General features: G+C 36.8%; 2 protein-coding genes across 2 annotated transcripts; one reads left to right on the forward strand and one right to left on the reverse strand.

Annotated features, from left to right (window-relative positions):
• Nucleotides 1-3,309: 3,309 nt before the first annotated feature.
• On the forward strand, nt 3,310-3,722 carry LOC143621816 (uncharacterized). Its single transcript, XM_077093127.1, has one exon. The coding sequence runs from the start codon at nt 3,310-3,312 to the stop codon at nt 3,700-3,702; it is 393 nt and encodes a 130-aa protein (XP_076949242.1). The 3' UTR covers nt 3,703-3,722.
• A 12,696-nt stretch (nt 3,723-16,418) lies between these two features.
• On the reverse strand, nt 16,419-17,789 carry LOC143621887 (uncharacterized). Its single transcript, XM_077093175.1, has one exon. It carries the CDS (start codon nt 17,787-17,789, stop codon nt 16,419-16,421), a length of 1,371 nt encoding a protein of 456 aa, XP_076949290.1.
• Nucleotides 17,790-17,884: the final 95 nt, after the last annotated feature.

Here is a 17,884-nt window from a genome sequence, read left to right on the forward strand (position 1 = left end):
TTTGAAAGTGGTGTTTTATGATTTGGCATTTTGGTGCAATGTTATAAGGGTGATGATTAAAATTTGGAATTTTAAGGTCTTAAGCTCGAAACTTGACTCAAAGGGGTTATTTCAGAGTGGTTGGTAAACCAACTTGATGGTGTTCTTGAATAAATCAGTCCTAGAGCATCAAAATTAGTATGGACGATTGACATTCTGTTTCAAAAAAGCTTATCTGAATATTAAGTTAAGTTCAAACATTATTAAAAAAAATGGAAATGATCCAACGATATAACTTGTTGATCACAACATGAGAAATCCAGACACATAAAGTAGTGTTTGAAAGGCTATAATTAAAAACAACATGCCACTTTATTCTTCTTGTCTCTTTATTCTTCTACATATAGACCCAATGAAGACTTAACCCAATTGGTCATATCATAGTGCCTTTCAATTATCTATATGCATGTTAATGCATATTAAAATGTTTCAACAAGCGACCTAAAAAGGAAGATGATTCAGTTGCTACTTGGTTATGTTAATTCCTTGTTGGGTGATTTGAAAAGCAAGAATGATAATATTTTTTTCAACAAGAATATAAGGATTTTGAAAATGATAGAAGAGATCAAGTTAACTGGTTATCTTATTCATTAAAGAGTGGTGTTCACATTGAAATAGAAGATAACCGAGCAACAAATTATGCAACTAGCTCTTTTTCAATAGTAAAACTAAGTCGTTTAAAAGTTACATTCATAGATCTTGGGATCATAACATTATTATTCATAACCTGTTTGAAACGACTAAGTAGCTCCACAACTTCAAGCCAAAAGAAACCAAAAATATCACACGCAAAATGTATACACATGGGTTGGTTGTCAACACACATTTTCTCGTGTGTGGTCACTTTGCATGAAGTATCTTTTAATGCAATCTAACTCACCATGAAAGCACTACCTCTAAGCTCACAAAAGGGGAAATCCCTGTTAGATCTGCACACACGTGTTTCTCTCCCATCTATCTGACGACCAAACTATTAGTTGGTCTGCATGTTGACCTTCCTTTTTTTTTTTTTTGGGGGGGGGGGGGGGGAGGTGGTATCTTTGTAAGTAATATCGCTGAAGTCGAGGCTTAAATAGTATCATAAATGCAAGCCAAAGCACAAACATAATCAAAATCCATGCATGCTACCACTTTCTTGTAAGATGTGGTCATGAAGCAACCAATTTGAGAACTCGAGGCCACAAAGGCATAGGAAGCCTCTACTGCCAAAGACAACCCCACAAAGACATAGAAGACCAACTCATCCTTACCTCATGAAGTAAGGTTTCTTTATCCACATATTAAACACATTAGAAAAATCCACTGTAAGCATGGCAAGAGACCCATAAATGTGACGTTCACTCAAAACATTGCTGACGCTGTGTAATATCGCCTCTACACCACTCGACACACCAACTCCAAACTAAAGATCATTAAGGTGGTCATTTCCTTACTAACACCCATCATAGCAACCTTGGAAACAAAATGTCTCCATAAAGTACCCACTACAATTGGTTAATCCTATTATCGGGTTTGAGAGCGGTGTAAGACGAGTAGGCGCAACGAACTCTACCAAACTCGATAGATATCTCCCCATCCAGAAATTAATCACTGCATTTATAGCACATACGCACATCTCTACAAAGAGCATCCAAAATGTGCGGTCCCCTTCTACTTATATTTTCTTATTGTTTTACTTTGCTATTAGGTTAGTTTCATAACACATTTTTGGATGTAATGTTCTCTTTTAAACTAAACATTTTCTAGGGTTTTGTCGATTAATTTGGTATTATTATTACTTGGCAAAATAGGTAGGTCAAGTTGGGTGGCATACCAAGTCAACACTTGTCCGTGTCAGCATTCGTGTGAGTCAGAACGGGTTCGAGTCAAAATGTGCCCGGGTTAAAATATGCCGCCAAACTACTTGAAATAAAATAAGGGAGGCAATATATCCTTTGTTGTAAACATGAAGGGTAGAAAACGTAACTTACCGATTATAGGGTTTTTCTTTTCATTTGCATCAGTCTTCGGATCCATTCATCGTACTTGTATTCCGGTCGACGGCGCATGAATCCAGTTTAATCTATTGTCCACTTCAGATCCATCTGCTGTAAGTCTCTTATCTAACAAAGTTTTATCCATTGCATTGAGTAATCAATGCTCAAAACTAGCATTTTGATATGTGGAATCTGAATTCGTTTATTATGGTTTCAATTTCGAATTTGGTTAGCTTTGTAAAAAATGCCTAATTTTAAGAAATTGAAAGGGCTGTACTTGTTTCGCATACAAGCAACTACTATCTGCTGATTGGATTGCTTAAATGAATAATATGGTTTCAATTAATCATTTGGTTTGTGAACAAATATTAGTTTCTTCATTTGATTTGTATAATGTTTCTGTCAGATGTTAACTTATATTATGTGAATTGTAACTTATTCTGTTTCAATAAAGTTTCTCATACTGTTTTCTAACTATAATAATATAACTAATATTGTTCCATTGTTGTGAATTTTGTTTTTGTAATTGTTTGATCTGCATGACCTAAATGAACAATTATGAAACTTGATTATTACTTAGTGATTTTTTTTCTTCACAATTATCCGTTAAACTTGAAAAGAATACTTGATGAGTAATAACCAAGTTTCAAATCTGTTCTATCTAGGTCACTTAATTTTAACTTGTACAAAAAGTTCCCACAATAGTTGAACATTATTGAAACTTGAATGGTTTTTGTAATTATAAAAAAATTGCGTGACTTTAGTCGTTTAGTAAAACAAAGAAGACACTTGGTTATTAATATTAAGTGTGTAAATGATCTGAACTTGTCTACGCTTGAGCTCGGCTTGTTTAACTTTTGAGAGCTTGTACTCGGCTCGTTTCGAGCTCTATTTCTAACGCTTGAGCTCAGCTCGTGAATAGCTTTTCAAGCTTGAGCCTGGCTCGTGAGTAGTTTTTCAGGCTCGAGTCTGACTTGAACTTGTCTTCTTTATTATTCGTTAATTAGCTCTTTTATGTATTTAATATAGTAAATAAAATTGATATAAGGGATATGCTTGTTTAGGCTCTTGGGCCAGCTCGAGCTCGATAAGTGAAGCTCATGCTCGGGCTCGTTCATTAAACAAGCATTTTTTCAGGCTTGAGTTCATTTAAGCTCGGCTCTATTTGAGCTTTTAGCAAACCGATCTCTAGTGCTTGGCTCGTTTACACCCCTAGTTATTATTAAGTGAAAAAATTCCATTTTTTAAACAAACTAACCAAACGTGTTCTCGACTTAGAATCTCATTCACCAGAATGGCGGGAAACTCAATCAAATCCATTGCAAAAGCTGTTGGTGAATACCAATATCCATGGAGAGAGAAGTTAACAAAATACAAAGACGAGCTCTCAAAGGGCGTTTGGGGATATTGGCATCTTGGGGCATGGAAGCCTCTCGGGATAAGTGCAAGACGTAGGGCCCGTCTTCGTAAGGAGGTTATGTTAGCAGGAGAAGATTGGCCATATGACCCCGAAAGGAAAGAAATGAGAAAAAAACGCAAAGGGCATAAATGTGATAGAGTATCGGCTGAAAAACGAGCTAACACGGCTGAGTTGATGAAGAAAATGCCTCAGATGCTTGCGGATTATAGAAAGAAGAAGTGGGAGAAGAAAATGAATGAAGAAGATGCTGCAGCTAAGAAAACATAGGTATTGTTATTATTATTATTATTATTATTATTATTATTATCTTGTTTTTCTGGCTATTAGAACATGAATAAGCAGTTTACTTTTCGGCCTTTCAAGGAAAAGAATTTGAAATCTAGAAATGTTCCTTTGATGTTGCAATTTGTTACATGTTGTTTTTCTGTTGTTACTACGGGTTAAAGTTGCTATACTCTGATGGATATTTATTGGTTCGGGTTGTTAAACTCACAAAAGACCGCATACGAAGACTTTCGTGTAATTTTGCAAAAATGTTTTATAAACCGAATGCCAAATTATTTTGTCGAGACTACTTTCTAGTGTTATAGAGCTAAGATGATGCAATTAAAGTGCTTGAGGATGAGTTTGTTATTATGTTACGTAAAGGTGGCAAATTGGTAGGTCGGATGAATTTGGTTTGGATCACACATTCACACCGTTTGTACTGGCCGAAGCAGATCTGGTTGGTTGACCCAGAAGTTTTTTTTTGTTTAAAGTTTTCAAATAAGTTTTTACTTTTTAGTGTGTCAGGATTACAACCAGACCAATGGTGAGTAATCATAGCCCAATTTATTGATTCATGGAATCAAAGTATACAGTTTCAAAACATTAGGAAATTAGTCCATTTAAGTTGTGTTGGTTGATAACTGGTTCAATGTGTTCCAAGTATAACAGATTGACTTGAAATAAGTCAAGTGGGTCAAATCATGTATTCATAAAATCAAAGTATACAATTTCAAAGACTTATTGCTAATTTTAAAAATTATGACATAATATTTCCTTGGCTTGTGCAATGCCTTTAATCGGTTTACATGATATAATCCACCCTCGTATTGAGGACACCAATAGATGCCAATAGTTTGGGTTATGATGTAAGGATGACGGATGATGGTGTTCCAAAATCATTTACAAAGTTTTTCACTTTTACATCAAAAGAATATCAGAGCATGGGGATTTCGGAAGAGTGGTGAACCTATAAGTGGTGCAGGCCCAAGTGTGGATGAACGGGCCCTTACGTTTCTAGAGGCCCACGATCGTGCATCCAAATGGGCTACACGAAAATGACCATAACGTATGTGATTTTGTGTTTTTCATATTTTATGCACTTTTCTTTTTGGGGTTTGTGTTTGGCCTGTGGCCTTTTTTTCGGCCCGTTTTGAATTCTAGAGTTTATTTATATCTCTATCATGTAATGTGGATGGTCATTAATAAATTTTGAGAAAAGTTTTAGCCACTTCAAATTCTCTACCTTTTGGGTGACGAATTTTGGAGGTTTGGGATAGATTGTCACGGGTATTCTTAGAATCAACGTGACTAATTTGTTGTCTATATCTCGCGCTGCATCAGGTGGTATCAGAGCCGAATTCCTGAAAAAAAAATGCCTCCGAGAAGAAACCAGAGACCGCTAGATGAGGTGTATGAACGGGAGTTGGAAGAGCGATTTATGGCACGAGTGGATCAGCGATTGGATCAAGTGATTGATCAATTGACCGATCGGATGGCTGTCTTGATGAATCAAAGGAGGCAGGAACCTGAAGGGCATGATTTTGATAACCCATTTTATAGTGATGGTTCGACTTCTGAGGATCCACAAGGTCGACCTAGGAGAGAACGTGGAGATGGTAATAGGCGTTGGGATGCTGGGATAAGGGTTGATATCCTAGAATTTGATGGGACTGGCCTAAATCCTGAAGGGTTTGTTGATTGGCTGGCTACCGTCGAGGAGGTATTTGAATTCAAGGAGGTACCTGAAAATAAGCGGGTGGCCTTAATCGCTACTAGGTTGCGTGGTAGGGCATCTGCATGGTGGCAACAAATTGAAATTAACACGAACTAGGCTCGGGAAGGCGAGAATTGTGACATGGGCCAAGATGAAAAAATGTTTGCGGTCTAACTTTTTGCCTCACAACTTTCAAAGGTTGATGTACCAACGTCTGCAGAACCTAAAACAGGGGACCAAATCGGTTGATGATTATACAACCGAGTTTTACCAACTGATTGCTCAAAATGATATTCAAGAACCGGATGAACAACTTGTTGCTCGATATATTGGAGGTTTAAGGGCTCAGATCATGGACTTTGTAAACCTATTTAACACATTAACCATTCTAGAGGCGCACCAAAGGGCACTGGCTTGTGAGAAACAAAACCATCGGGTGGGTGGCCTTTACTCTCCTGCCTCTGCTGGAGGAAATTCTGGGTCAACTGGTGGGGCACCTCGTGTCGCACCTAATCAACAAAGATTTGGGGTTAACAATACGGGTCCATCTTTTAAGGGGGCTAGCAGCAGTAATGGGGTCAAGTGTTTTAGTTGTGGGGAAACGGGTCATCGACAGTTTGAGTGTAAAACTGCTGGTAAGAGGCAACTGTTTGTTGAGTCAGATGATGACCAACATGAAGACGACGAAGGTACCCCAGTGTATGATGAAGAACCCAAGTACGAAGAAGAGGTCGTGACCGGTGATGTAGGGGTAAACTTGGTGGTCAGGCGCTCTTACTATACGCCAAAGGTAGATGGTGATGATTGGCTTAAGCACAATATCTTTCATTCGACGTGTACTATTTTGGGAAAAGTTTGTACATTTGTTATTGATTCGGGAAGTTGTGATAATTTGATATCTGAAGAGGCGGTTCAAAAGTTGGCCTTGAAGACAAAGAATCATCCCAAACCTTATAAACTTCAGTGGCTTAAGAAGGGAGGTGAAGTAACCGTATCCAAAAGAGCTCTTGCCCCCTTTTCTATTGGGGTCACGTATAAGGATGATGTTGTGTGTGATGTGGTTCCTATGGATGCATGTCATTTATTGTTGGGGAGACCTTGGGAGTATGATCGTAACATTGAACATCACGGGCGGAGAAATACTTATAGTTTTCTGTTTGGTGGCGTGAAGATAACTCTAACTCCTAGTAAGCCAAAAACCTTAGTCACAAAACCTTCGGGTAATCTTTTGACCATTAGTCAGTTTCAGAATGAATTGAAGGAGACAGAAAATGTTTTTTTGTTGATAGTGAAAGAAGTGTCTGAGGAGGTCGAAATTCCTGAAACTATGGTTCCACTATTTGAGGAATTTGCTGATGTTTTCCCTAATGATTTACCTGCTGGATTGCCACCCTTGCGTGACATCCAACACCACATTGATTTGGAACCTGGTGCCCAGCTACCTAACAAGCCCCACTACCGAATGAGTCCAAAAGAGCATGAAGAATTGCGTCGACAGGTCGAGGACTTGATTTCTAAAGGGTATGTCCGAGAGAGCATGAGTCCTTGTGCTGTTCCTGCCTTGTTGACTCCAAAGAAAGATGGAACGTGGCGTATGTGTGTCGATAGTCGTGCAATTAACAAGATTACTGTGAGGTACAGATTTCCAATCCCCCGACTTGATGATTTACTTGACCAACTCAGTGGTGCTACTATTTTCACAAAGCTTGATTTAAAGAGTGGGTATCATCAAATTCGTCTTAGGCCTGGTGATGAGTGGAAAACTGCCTTCAAGACTCGTGAGGGGTTGTATGAATGGTTGGTGATGCCTTTTGGTTTATCTAATGCTCCTAGTACTTTTATGCGTGTCATGAACTAGTTGTTTAGGCCCTTTATTGGTAAATTTGTGGTCGTATATTTCAATGATGTTCTTATTTACAGCTCTAGTTTTGATGAACATGTGGGGCATGTACGACAGGTTTTGTCCTTACTCCGCAGGGATAGTTTGTATGCATCCAAGAAGAAGTGTGTGTTCATGGCCCCTAAAGTCCTGTTTTTGGGTTATGTTGTTTCTGGTGATGGAATACAGGTGGATGAGTCTAAAGTAGCAGCTGTAAAACATTGGCCAACCCCAACTACAATAACTGAAGTACGCAGTTTCCATGGTCTTGCTTCATTCTATAGGCGTTTTATTCGAAATTTCAGCTCTCTCATGGCACCAGTGACTGATTGTATGAAGGGAAAGACTTTTATATGGACTGAGGAGGTCGAGTTAGCTTTTCAGTTAATCAAAGAGAAGCTTACAACCACACCAATTCTAGTATATCCAGATTTTTCTCTGGTTTTTGAGTTGCACATTGATGCATCACAGGGCGGAATTGGGGCAGTCCTAAGTCAAGGGGGGCGTCCTATTTCTTATTTTAGTGAGAAGTTGTCAGGGCCAAAGTTGCATTATAGCACTTATGATGTTGAATTCTATGCACTGGTCCAAGCTGTGAAACATTGGCGACATTATTTGTTTCATAAAGAGTTTGTTTTATTTACAGATCATGATTCATTGAGGCACATTCGTAGTCAAGATAAGGTGTCACATAAGCATGCACGGTGGATAGCTTTCCTGGAAAAATTTACTTTTGTGTTGAAACATAAGTCTAGGATTTCCAATCGAGTGGCCGATGCCTTGATCAGGAGGAGTAATCTGCTTGTTTCTATGAGGGTTGTTGTACTCGGGCTAGACACTCTCATGGAGCAGCTCAAAATGGATCCCTATTTTTCTGTTATTTTACAGGATGTGCAATCTAGAAAGAGGTCAGATTTTCTTGTGCATGATGGTTTCCTTTTCAAAGAAAATCAGTTATGTATTCCTACTTCCAACCTCCGCCTTCAAATTATCAAGGAACTACATGGTGAAGGGCATGTTGGGAGGGATCGTACTTTACAATTGGTGCAATCGTCTTATTTTTGGCCTACTATGCGTAAGGAGGTAGACCGGTTTGTTAAACGTTGTAGGATATGCCAAGTTTCAAAGGGCACAGCTACCAATGCTGGACTCTATATGCCTTTACCTATACCTTTACAACCTTGGGTAGATATTAGCATGGATTTTGTGTTGGGGTTACCACGTACTCAGCGTGGTAATGATTCGATCTTTGTGATTGTTGATCGATTTTCTAAAATGGTGCATTTTATGACATGCAAGAAGACGACAGATGCAGTTAATGTGGCTCAGTTGTTCTTTCGGGATATCTATCGTTTACATGGTTTACCATCCTCAATTGTTTCTGATCGGGACACTCGTTTCTTAAGCCATTTTGGCGGAGTCTGTGGAAGATGGTGAACACTCAACTTAATTTCAGTAGTGCCTATCACCCTCAAACTGATGGTCAGACTGAAGTTGTTAACCGGTCACTTGGAAATCTTTTGAGGTGTCTTGTGGGTGATCATGTTAAGAGCTGGGATCAAAAACTGTGCCAGGTTGAGTTTGCTCATAATCATGCTGTCAATCGAAGCACAGGGTTTAGTCAGTTTGAGATAGTCTATTCTGCTAAGCCGCGAGGACCCCTTGATTTGATGTCACTACCTGTCCCTGGTTCTGTACCAAAAAGGGTTCAAGATTTTGTGGTGGGGTTACATGAGGTTCATAAAGTTGTGCATGATAATTTAGCCAAGGCCAACTTGAAATACAAGCAAGTTGCCGACCAAAAGCGTAGGCAAGCTAATTTTGAAGAAGGTGATTTTGTGTGGGCCATTTTGACTAAAGATCGTTTTTCAGCAGGAGAGTACAACAAACTATCAGCCAAGAAAATTGGGCTAGTGGAAATTGTGCAGAAAATAAATTCTAATGCTTATCGTCTAAAGTTGCCAAGCCACATTCATTGTTCAGATGTTTTCAATGTCAAACACTTGCTGCCTTTTCATGGGGATTCGTCTGACGATGAGGACACTACAGATTCGAGGTCGAATTTTGTCTACCCTGGGGGGAGTGGTGCAGGCCCAAGTGTGGATGAATGGGCCCTTGCGTTTCTGGAGGCCCATGATCGTGCATCCAAATGGGCTACACGAAAATGACCATAACGTATGCGATTTTGTGTTTTTCATATTTTATGCACTTTTCTTTTTGGGGTTTGTGTTTAGCCTGTGGCCTTTTTTTTCGGCCTGTTTTGACTTCTAGACTTTATTTATATCTCTATCATGTAATGTGGATGGTCATTAATAAATTTTGAGAAAAGTTTTAGCCACTTCAAATTCTCTACCTTTTGGGTGACGAATTTTGGAGGTTTGGGATAGATTGTCATGGGTATTCTCAGAATCAATGTGACTAATTTGTTGTCTATATCTCGCGCTGCATCAATAAGACTATGCACTATGGGCGCGGAAGGAGGGGGGGAGAAGGGCGTGGTGGGCTCCAAACACCATAGAGGGGCGCGGAGGGGGGAAGGATGGAGGGGACGATGGGCTCGGTGGGGGGGGGGGGGGAGGTGAGGTGGGGGGCCCACCACCAACGGTCTACTAGCCGTTTAAAAAAAAATTAAAATTAACATTTTTATATAAATTCAAACCTTTTTCTCAATTTTACTCAAACAACTTTCATATTCACACCAAATTTAACCATCTTCACAACATTCATCTTCACACCAAATCATGAATCCTAACTCGAACCCGAACTCGAACACGAGCTCAAGCTCAACACCGAACCCAAACCGGAACCCGAATCAAAACCCGTGGGATCTGAGTTGTATGTGGTGGGCTAGTTTTCTCGCAAATAACGTCGACCTTAGCAACCCGTTCTATGCAAACCAACAACAACCGAGATTTCTCACCCATGCCACCGTTTACCCCCGATATGTTCTTTCGGGCGCCAATGCCGTATATGTCCTCGCAAGTACCACAAACCCAAATACCCGAAACACAAGTACTCGAAACGCAAGTACCCGAAACGCAAATCTGGCGTCCAAAAAGAAGTCATAAAAAAAAGAACCCGGGTGACGTTCGAACAAACGAAAAGGGCGAACGACAAATGTGGGAAGCGGACGAGGTAATGGCGTTAGCCTTAGCGTGGATCGACTCTTCCGAAGACTCGATTCAAGGTATATTATAAAAATATTTATATGTTTTCCATGTTATATTTTTTTGTTTACATATTATAAAAATATTTTTTTTTGTTTATTTGTAGGGTTTTTATTTTTATTTGTATTGGTTTTTTTATTTGTATGTTTTTTATTTGTATTGGTTTTTTTGTTTTATATAAAAAATAAAATAAAAAAGGTTGGGCTTCGAAGCCCCCTCACCATAGAGGGGCATTATGCCCTGGGGCTTCGATGCCCCCGCTGCCCACGTGGCGCTGACGTGACACTATGGAGAGGCTTCGAAGCCCCCCACCATAACACACAGCCTAACTGATGTTCCAGAACATAACTCAAAATATAAATAAAAAACGAAAAAAATTAAAAAAATTAAAATATTCCCCCATCGTTCCCGTTCAAAGAAACAAAAAAGACCTGACGAAAAGACACAATGCTGAGATCAAAGACACAATGACGAAAATAAACAAAAGACACAATTATAATATATACAAAAAAAAAGACATAATAGACGGCAAAATATAACACAATCTGAACAAAATAGTAATATAACACAATATCAAGAAAGAAGTACCCAATCAATGACGAAAAGAAACACAAAACACAATGATAAACAAAAAGACACAATGATGTATTTCACTCAACATTGTATTTTTTTAGAACGAGAAAGACGATGGAAACATTTTTGTGTTTTTACTTTTTTCGTTTTTTAATTAAATTTTGAGTTATGGTTTTTTCATTATTTTTTTTATTTTTCTAAGGGTTTTTTTCTGTGACTACAAATCCTTCTTATCCTTCTCATTTTTGTCCTCCTTTATATAATAACTTGACCCTTATTATTATTAGTAAATATTATTATTGTTAATAATAATATTATTATTTACTAATAATAATAAACTGATAATATTAGTAGTTGAAAATAATAATAATAATAATTAATAATAATATGAATATTCATAATAACAAGTTTTTTAAACCCACGGGTTACGACTAGATTATTTAATCGAAAAAAAATAATCGTAAAAGCGTTGAATCACGTATTCGCGTTGTGAAATGTTAACTCACTAAATTTAAATATAATAGTAATTCGAATATAATAATAATTGTATTATAATATACAAATCAATAATGGTATTAATAATAATAATAATAATACACTATAATAATATTGACAATATAACAATAATTACAACATAATAATAATAATAACAACAACAACAACAATTAGGGTTTGGATCAAATATAAATGAAATTAACGTGCTAAACGTGAGAATCAAGTAGAGTAATTATATATACAAGTAGAGTAATTATGTAATTACACCATAGAGTAATTACTCTATGGTGTAATTACATAATTACTCTACTTGTATATATAATTATTCTACTTGATTTTTATGTTTAGCACATTAATTTCATTTGTACGTTAACCCTCCCCTTAACAATTATTTATTATTATTATTATTATTATTATTGGGTCATTTCCATTCCTTGAAGGAATAAAAAAAAAACACACCCTTTCTTAATGGAATGGAAATCCTATAATTGGAAGGAGTTTCATTTCTTAAGGAATAACTCATTCCATGACTACATGACAATCAAAACATGTTTTAATTTATTCCATTCCACCCTTCATTTTTTCATACTAAACACTACCTTAGGATGTTCAAGTTCGTTGGTTGGAGAATAAAAACTACAGCCAAAATTAATGCTACAAAGACAAATGGTAAGGAAGCCCTTTTGTGTGTTATGAAAGTGCTATATAGAAGTCTATATAGATTACAGACTCTATATAGAAGTCCTGAAAATGAAACTCTTTTAAGTTATGAAAGTGCAGTCCATCCTTGGAAAAAAAGGTTATACCATAGAAGATTATGGCCCGAGTGGTAAAGTTACATGATCATCAAAGAAAGAAGAATCATACACAGGAATTGTTTTTAGAAATAGAGGGTATGTTTGGTTGGAAGTAATGGAATGAAGGGAGAATGGAATGGGAGAATGAATAGAATGAACAAGGGAATGAAATGGATCATTACCATTCCTTTGTCTTGTTTGGTTAACCTATAGGAATGAAATCAATTATTAATTTTTATTGTTTGGTATCCAAAAAAATTGTTGAAATGAAATAGAAATAATAAAAACACTCTTACCTCAAAATACATTTTAACCCCCCCCCCCCCCCCCCGAATCCAAAAAAAAACCCCTACAATGGCGACGGTGGTAGCTCCGGCGACAAAAATGGTGGTGGTGCGGTGGTGGCGACGGTGGTGTCGGAGGAGTTGGTGCTGGTGCCAATGGTAGTGGTGGTGGTTGTTAGGTGGTGGTGGTGAGAAAGTAAGGTGAAGGAGGAATTGAATGAAAAAAGGGGGGGATGAGAAGGAATGGTTTTGATGAAATGAGATTCCATGTGTAATGGATAATTTCATTCCATTGAACAATCAAACACCACTTTTTTCATTCCCACGTAATGAATCATTCCATTCCTATTGTCATTCCTGCATACCGAACGCTACTAGAGTGTTTGAAAATTGAATGTTAACAACTGAATATTTTACAGGAGTTTTTGAAAACCAGTTGGTCGTTTTTTTTAGATAAAACCTTTGGTTTCTTTTAACTCCAAATTTAGTGGTGGAACTTACGTGTAAATATTACACATAAAATAAAACCAAAAAAATAAAAAATAAAATATCTCTAATTAAAGACCATAAATCCAAAAATACCATAAATCCAAAATGATTATGTTCTTTCATAGCTAATAACTTGGTTTGGGCCATGAAAGAATAGATGGTTAATTTGGGGTTTTCACTTCCCCAAGTTACCAACTAAATGTCTAAACACATATAATATTACTTCAATTAAATAGGCTATAATAAGTATGTGATAGAACCTGAACATTTTAACTACAGTGTTACAATAGTATTCTTGATGCATCCTTATGTAAACATTGAGGCCATATGATTAAGTATTATTTCTTTACTTTCTCTCGCTTATTAGACAACTAATCATTAATCTTTTACGTAAAACAAAATCACTAATAATTAATTTTTTTCAAAAAAAGATTTTTAAGCCTCTTTGAGCGTTGATTTCATTGGTATCTTAAAGATAGGATAAAAATCATCTATTCTTTCAAGGTTTTTCTTTTAAATAAGGAATATTGGCCTCACATAATCCCAACTATGACGCATATTTATAAGGACCAACTATCGAAATGGCAAAATATAATTCCAACTACGCATGTGGGTGGAAAATTAATGGGAAGTTAACCATCCGTTAGTTTTTGTGACGTGACGGCTTAGCTGTCTCGTAATCGGCTGACGAGGCTGCTGACGGAGCTATTAATTATTAAAAAAATTACCATCTTTATAATACTCTTTCTCTCTCAACTCATCTCATCCTTCTTTCTCTTTTTCTCTGCGCCACCGGACCACCAATACCCACCACCGGACTACCATTACACACCACTGCCAACCATCTCCGATTCAATCATCCTCTCCGGCTCCATCAGCCGCTCTACCAAAACCCAAATAATATTGAACCATCCCACCCACCTTGCATTTTCATTCAATATTCAACAAATTTTGAATCCACCACCACTCTCCTCACGCCGGCCACCATTACCCTACTCACGAACGGATTATAAATGAGATCGGAAAAACGATGACGGAAATCGAAGCCCTAATCGAACTACGAATCGAAGCCCACCAACACCGACCATTCTCATTTTCAGATCTGCTTGCCGGAAAATACAAGTTGCAGGTTTCCGGCGAGTTTAGCTCTCTCTCACTCTTGCCTTTACGATTATTTTCAGTTATAGGAAGTGACCAAGCACGGGAGGGATTGTTGATGACATGTGGTGGTTGCGATGGTGGCCGAGTGGAAGCTAATCGGCGGTGGTGACCAGCCGGTGATGTGGGTGGTTTTGTGGGGCGTCTTGATGGAGATGGAGAAGATAATATGTATATAAATATTTTATTCTATTTTTAATAATATATAATAAGTCTTTTAATAGTATATGTAAATATCTATTTTTAAGAATTTTTTTTAATCAATAGCCCCATCAGCCGATTATGAGACAGCTGAGCCGCCACGTCACAAAAACTAATGGAAGGTTAACTTTCCGTTAATTTTCCACCCATATGCGTAGTTGGGATTATATTTTGTCATTTCGATAGTCCAATTTGCCCGATTATATGAGGCCAATATTCCTTTAGATAAATATTTTCAAAGAAGTAAACATGTTTTGTTAATTACAAAATAGAGCAAGTTAATAAATTTATGACCAGCGAAGTTAATAAATTGATATGGAAATTAAAATAATCAGAGAGAATTAGAAGAAAAAAAATTAGTTATATCAAATCATTTAGTATTTAGTAATAAATAGAAGTAAAAGTTAGGAAAAAAGGTTGGAATAGTTGGGTCCCTGGTAAGATTGGAGTACTAGTGTGGCGTGCGGAGTTGGATGGAATCCCGGTGTTAACTTTGTTAGCAAAGCGAAATACTGGGCTAGAATCTTTGTATTGTCAGGCTTGTGGTGAGATGAAGGAGATGACCAAACATATTATTGTCTCATTCAGCTTGGCCCAAGTGGTTTGGCAAGTCATATCTATTTGGTGTAAAGATCTCACATATTTTCACTTTTAGTATCCAGGACATCATCGTTCAACATAAATTTACTAAGTTCCCGAAAAGACGGCGAAAGCTTTTCATGCGGTTTGCCTTGTTTCAATGTTGTGCATATTGAAGGCGAAAAATGATATAGTGTTTAATGGCTTGGCAACATTGGTGGGGAGTTTAGTGAGAGTCTAATCGATCGAAGATATTAAAGAGCTTAGCTATTTTTGGATCAAGTATAGGTCAGACGAAGCCGTGCCATCTTGGGAAGATTATAGTATGTTTAAAATCTAGTCACGGTGTATTGTACTTTTGCTTGCAGGTTGGGGTATAGCAACTTATTATGCCCAGAGGTTGTTTGTTTTGAGCTTTGTCTCGTTATAAAATTGTGTTTTGTTGTTCGTTCACAAAAAAAAAACAAAAAAAGAAAAAAAAAGTTAGTTAAAAAAGGTTGCGTATGAAGTAATATTTTTGTTGGTGGTAGCGTAATGAGGTGCTCGATTGTTTATGAAACATATAGGCAGGGCTGTTTACGAGTCGAGTCGAACTGAGCAAAGGCTTGTTCGTTGCTTGGCTCGTTTACAACTTAACCGAACTGAACGGCTGAAATTCGAACCGAGCGAAAAATGAAACGAGCCAAAATCGAACCCAGCATTTTTCGATCGAACATCGAGCAATTTTGAGTATTTTTTATTTCTTTTTACTTAAAAATTTTCAATAAGAAACAAGTTTAAAGGCTGTAAATAATATATTTTGTACACAAATTAGTAGTTTTTAGACAAACGTATAATAGGTCCTACATTTTTAGGAGAAAGAAGTTTGAAGTGAGATATAATGAACATATAAACCAGTTTTTAATATTCTGAAAACTTGAATCGAATTAATAAAAATATAAAATTGATGGAATAGGAAAAAATTAAAGGGGTTTTAAAAATTGTATACTTATATTTTATGTGTGTTGTCTATATATTTATATATTTCTTCATATATAGTTATACTAGTTTGTGTCCCGTGTATTACACGGGGAATTGATGAAAATTATAAACTTTAAACATTAACCAAAATACAATTAACAATATAATTATCGTATATTGTTAATACAACTACAAGTTATACTAAATTCACAGAAATTACAAAACAAACATTACACAAAAAATTTACAAATAAGCAAAAATTTTCCTGTACACTACATTTGTGGTTGTATTACCCAACATACCTTGTTTATCAAGAATCAAAATCTTTAGTCCATGTCTGCTTGTAACTCTTGATAAAGCCACATATAGCTTTCCGTGTGAGAACACGGGTTCTTTCAAGTACAACCCAACCCTAGACAATTATTGACCTTGGCTTTTGTTTATGGTCATCGCGAAACATACTGCAAGGCGAAACTGTCGTCTTTGAAATTTTAATGCTATTTTGTTGTCTGTTGGAGTCAGTGGTGTTCTATGGATCAAAACTGTATGTCCAATATTAGTTCCAGAAATAATTTTTGCTTCAACTACACGAGTACCTAAAGATATAATTTGTAGTCTAGTACCATTACATAACCCTTCTTTCTGGTTAAGATTTCTAAGGAGCATAACAGGAACCCCAACTTTTAGTATAAGCTTGTGGTTTGGTATTCCGGATATTCTTAGACCATTAAGCAATTCCGGGGAGTATAAAGCCGCATCAACATTGTCACTGATATAGTCTGACTTACAAATGGAATCTGAACTTAAGTACTCGACTTCATCACCTGGAAAAAATTTGAGCAAACTATCATTAATCTCATCGACGATTTCGTTTGTTGGTGCAAGTATGGCTCTGTCTTGAAAGTAATGTTGGTTCTCGTAACTCTGTAGAATATCAAGATATACAAAATCAAAAAGTTTTGATATAGGATCAATTGAATCTTTTATTAGTAAATCGTCAGGTAAATTTATCGTTGCAACACCATCATTAGAACTGCCAACATTACCTTCACCTATATCTAAAAGCCATTTCGCAAATAATTTGGTTTCTTCAACATCAGATGATGGCCTACCCCTAGTTAACCTTAGGTTTTTTGTTAATCTCAAGACATTGCATTCACTCCAAATGTACGAAGAACATAAAGTGGCATTTACTATGTCTTGTCTAGTGTCCTTTTGAACTACAGGTAGGATTTGTCGAAAGTCTCCTCCAAATACAACAACTTTGCCTCCAAATAGCAAATTAGAAGATAAAGCATCTTTTAAAGACCTATCAAGAGCTTGAAAGCCATGTTTGTGAGCCATTGGAGCTTCGTCCCAAATTATTAATTTGGTTTTTTCTAATAATTGTGCCTCGTATGTCCCTGGATCCATGTAGCAAGTAGAATCCTCATTTAGATTTATCACAATATGAAACCTGGAATGTGCTGTTCGACCTCCGGTTAACAATAAGGAAGCAATTCCACTTGAAGCAACAGTTAAGACGACTTCGCCTTTTGATCTTATGGCAGTTGATAAGGTCTTCCACAAGTACGTTTTATCTGTTCCACCATAACCATATACGAAGAACACACCACCTTTATTCTGTTGAACAGCCATCATTATACGATCAAAAACATTTTTCTGCTCATCAGTAATTGAATTAAATAGAGTTTGGAACTCCGTTTTTAGTAGGTGTTGATCATATGACAACTCTTCATGAATTAAACGATTAGATGCAATGGATAAATACTCGGCATCCGTAAATGGCATGGTTTGATATTTTCTTAATGTTGAGTTGTTGCGTAGTAAGATTTTTTCAATCTCAAATAAGGTGAGGTTCTTGATTTGATATTCAGTTACCAATA

This window comes from Bidens hawaiensis, unplaced genomic scaffold (genome assembly GCF_021521415.1).
Source record: "Bidens hawaiensis isolate Kalapana, Puna unplaced genomic scaffold, B.hawaiensis_p1.1 tig00002977_1, whole genome shotgun sequence".
NCBI classification, from domain to species: domain Eukaryota; kingdom Viridiplantae; phylum Streptophyta; class Magnoliopsida; order Asterales; family Asteraceae; genus Bidens; species Bidens hawaiensis.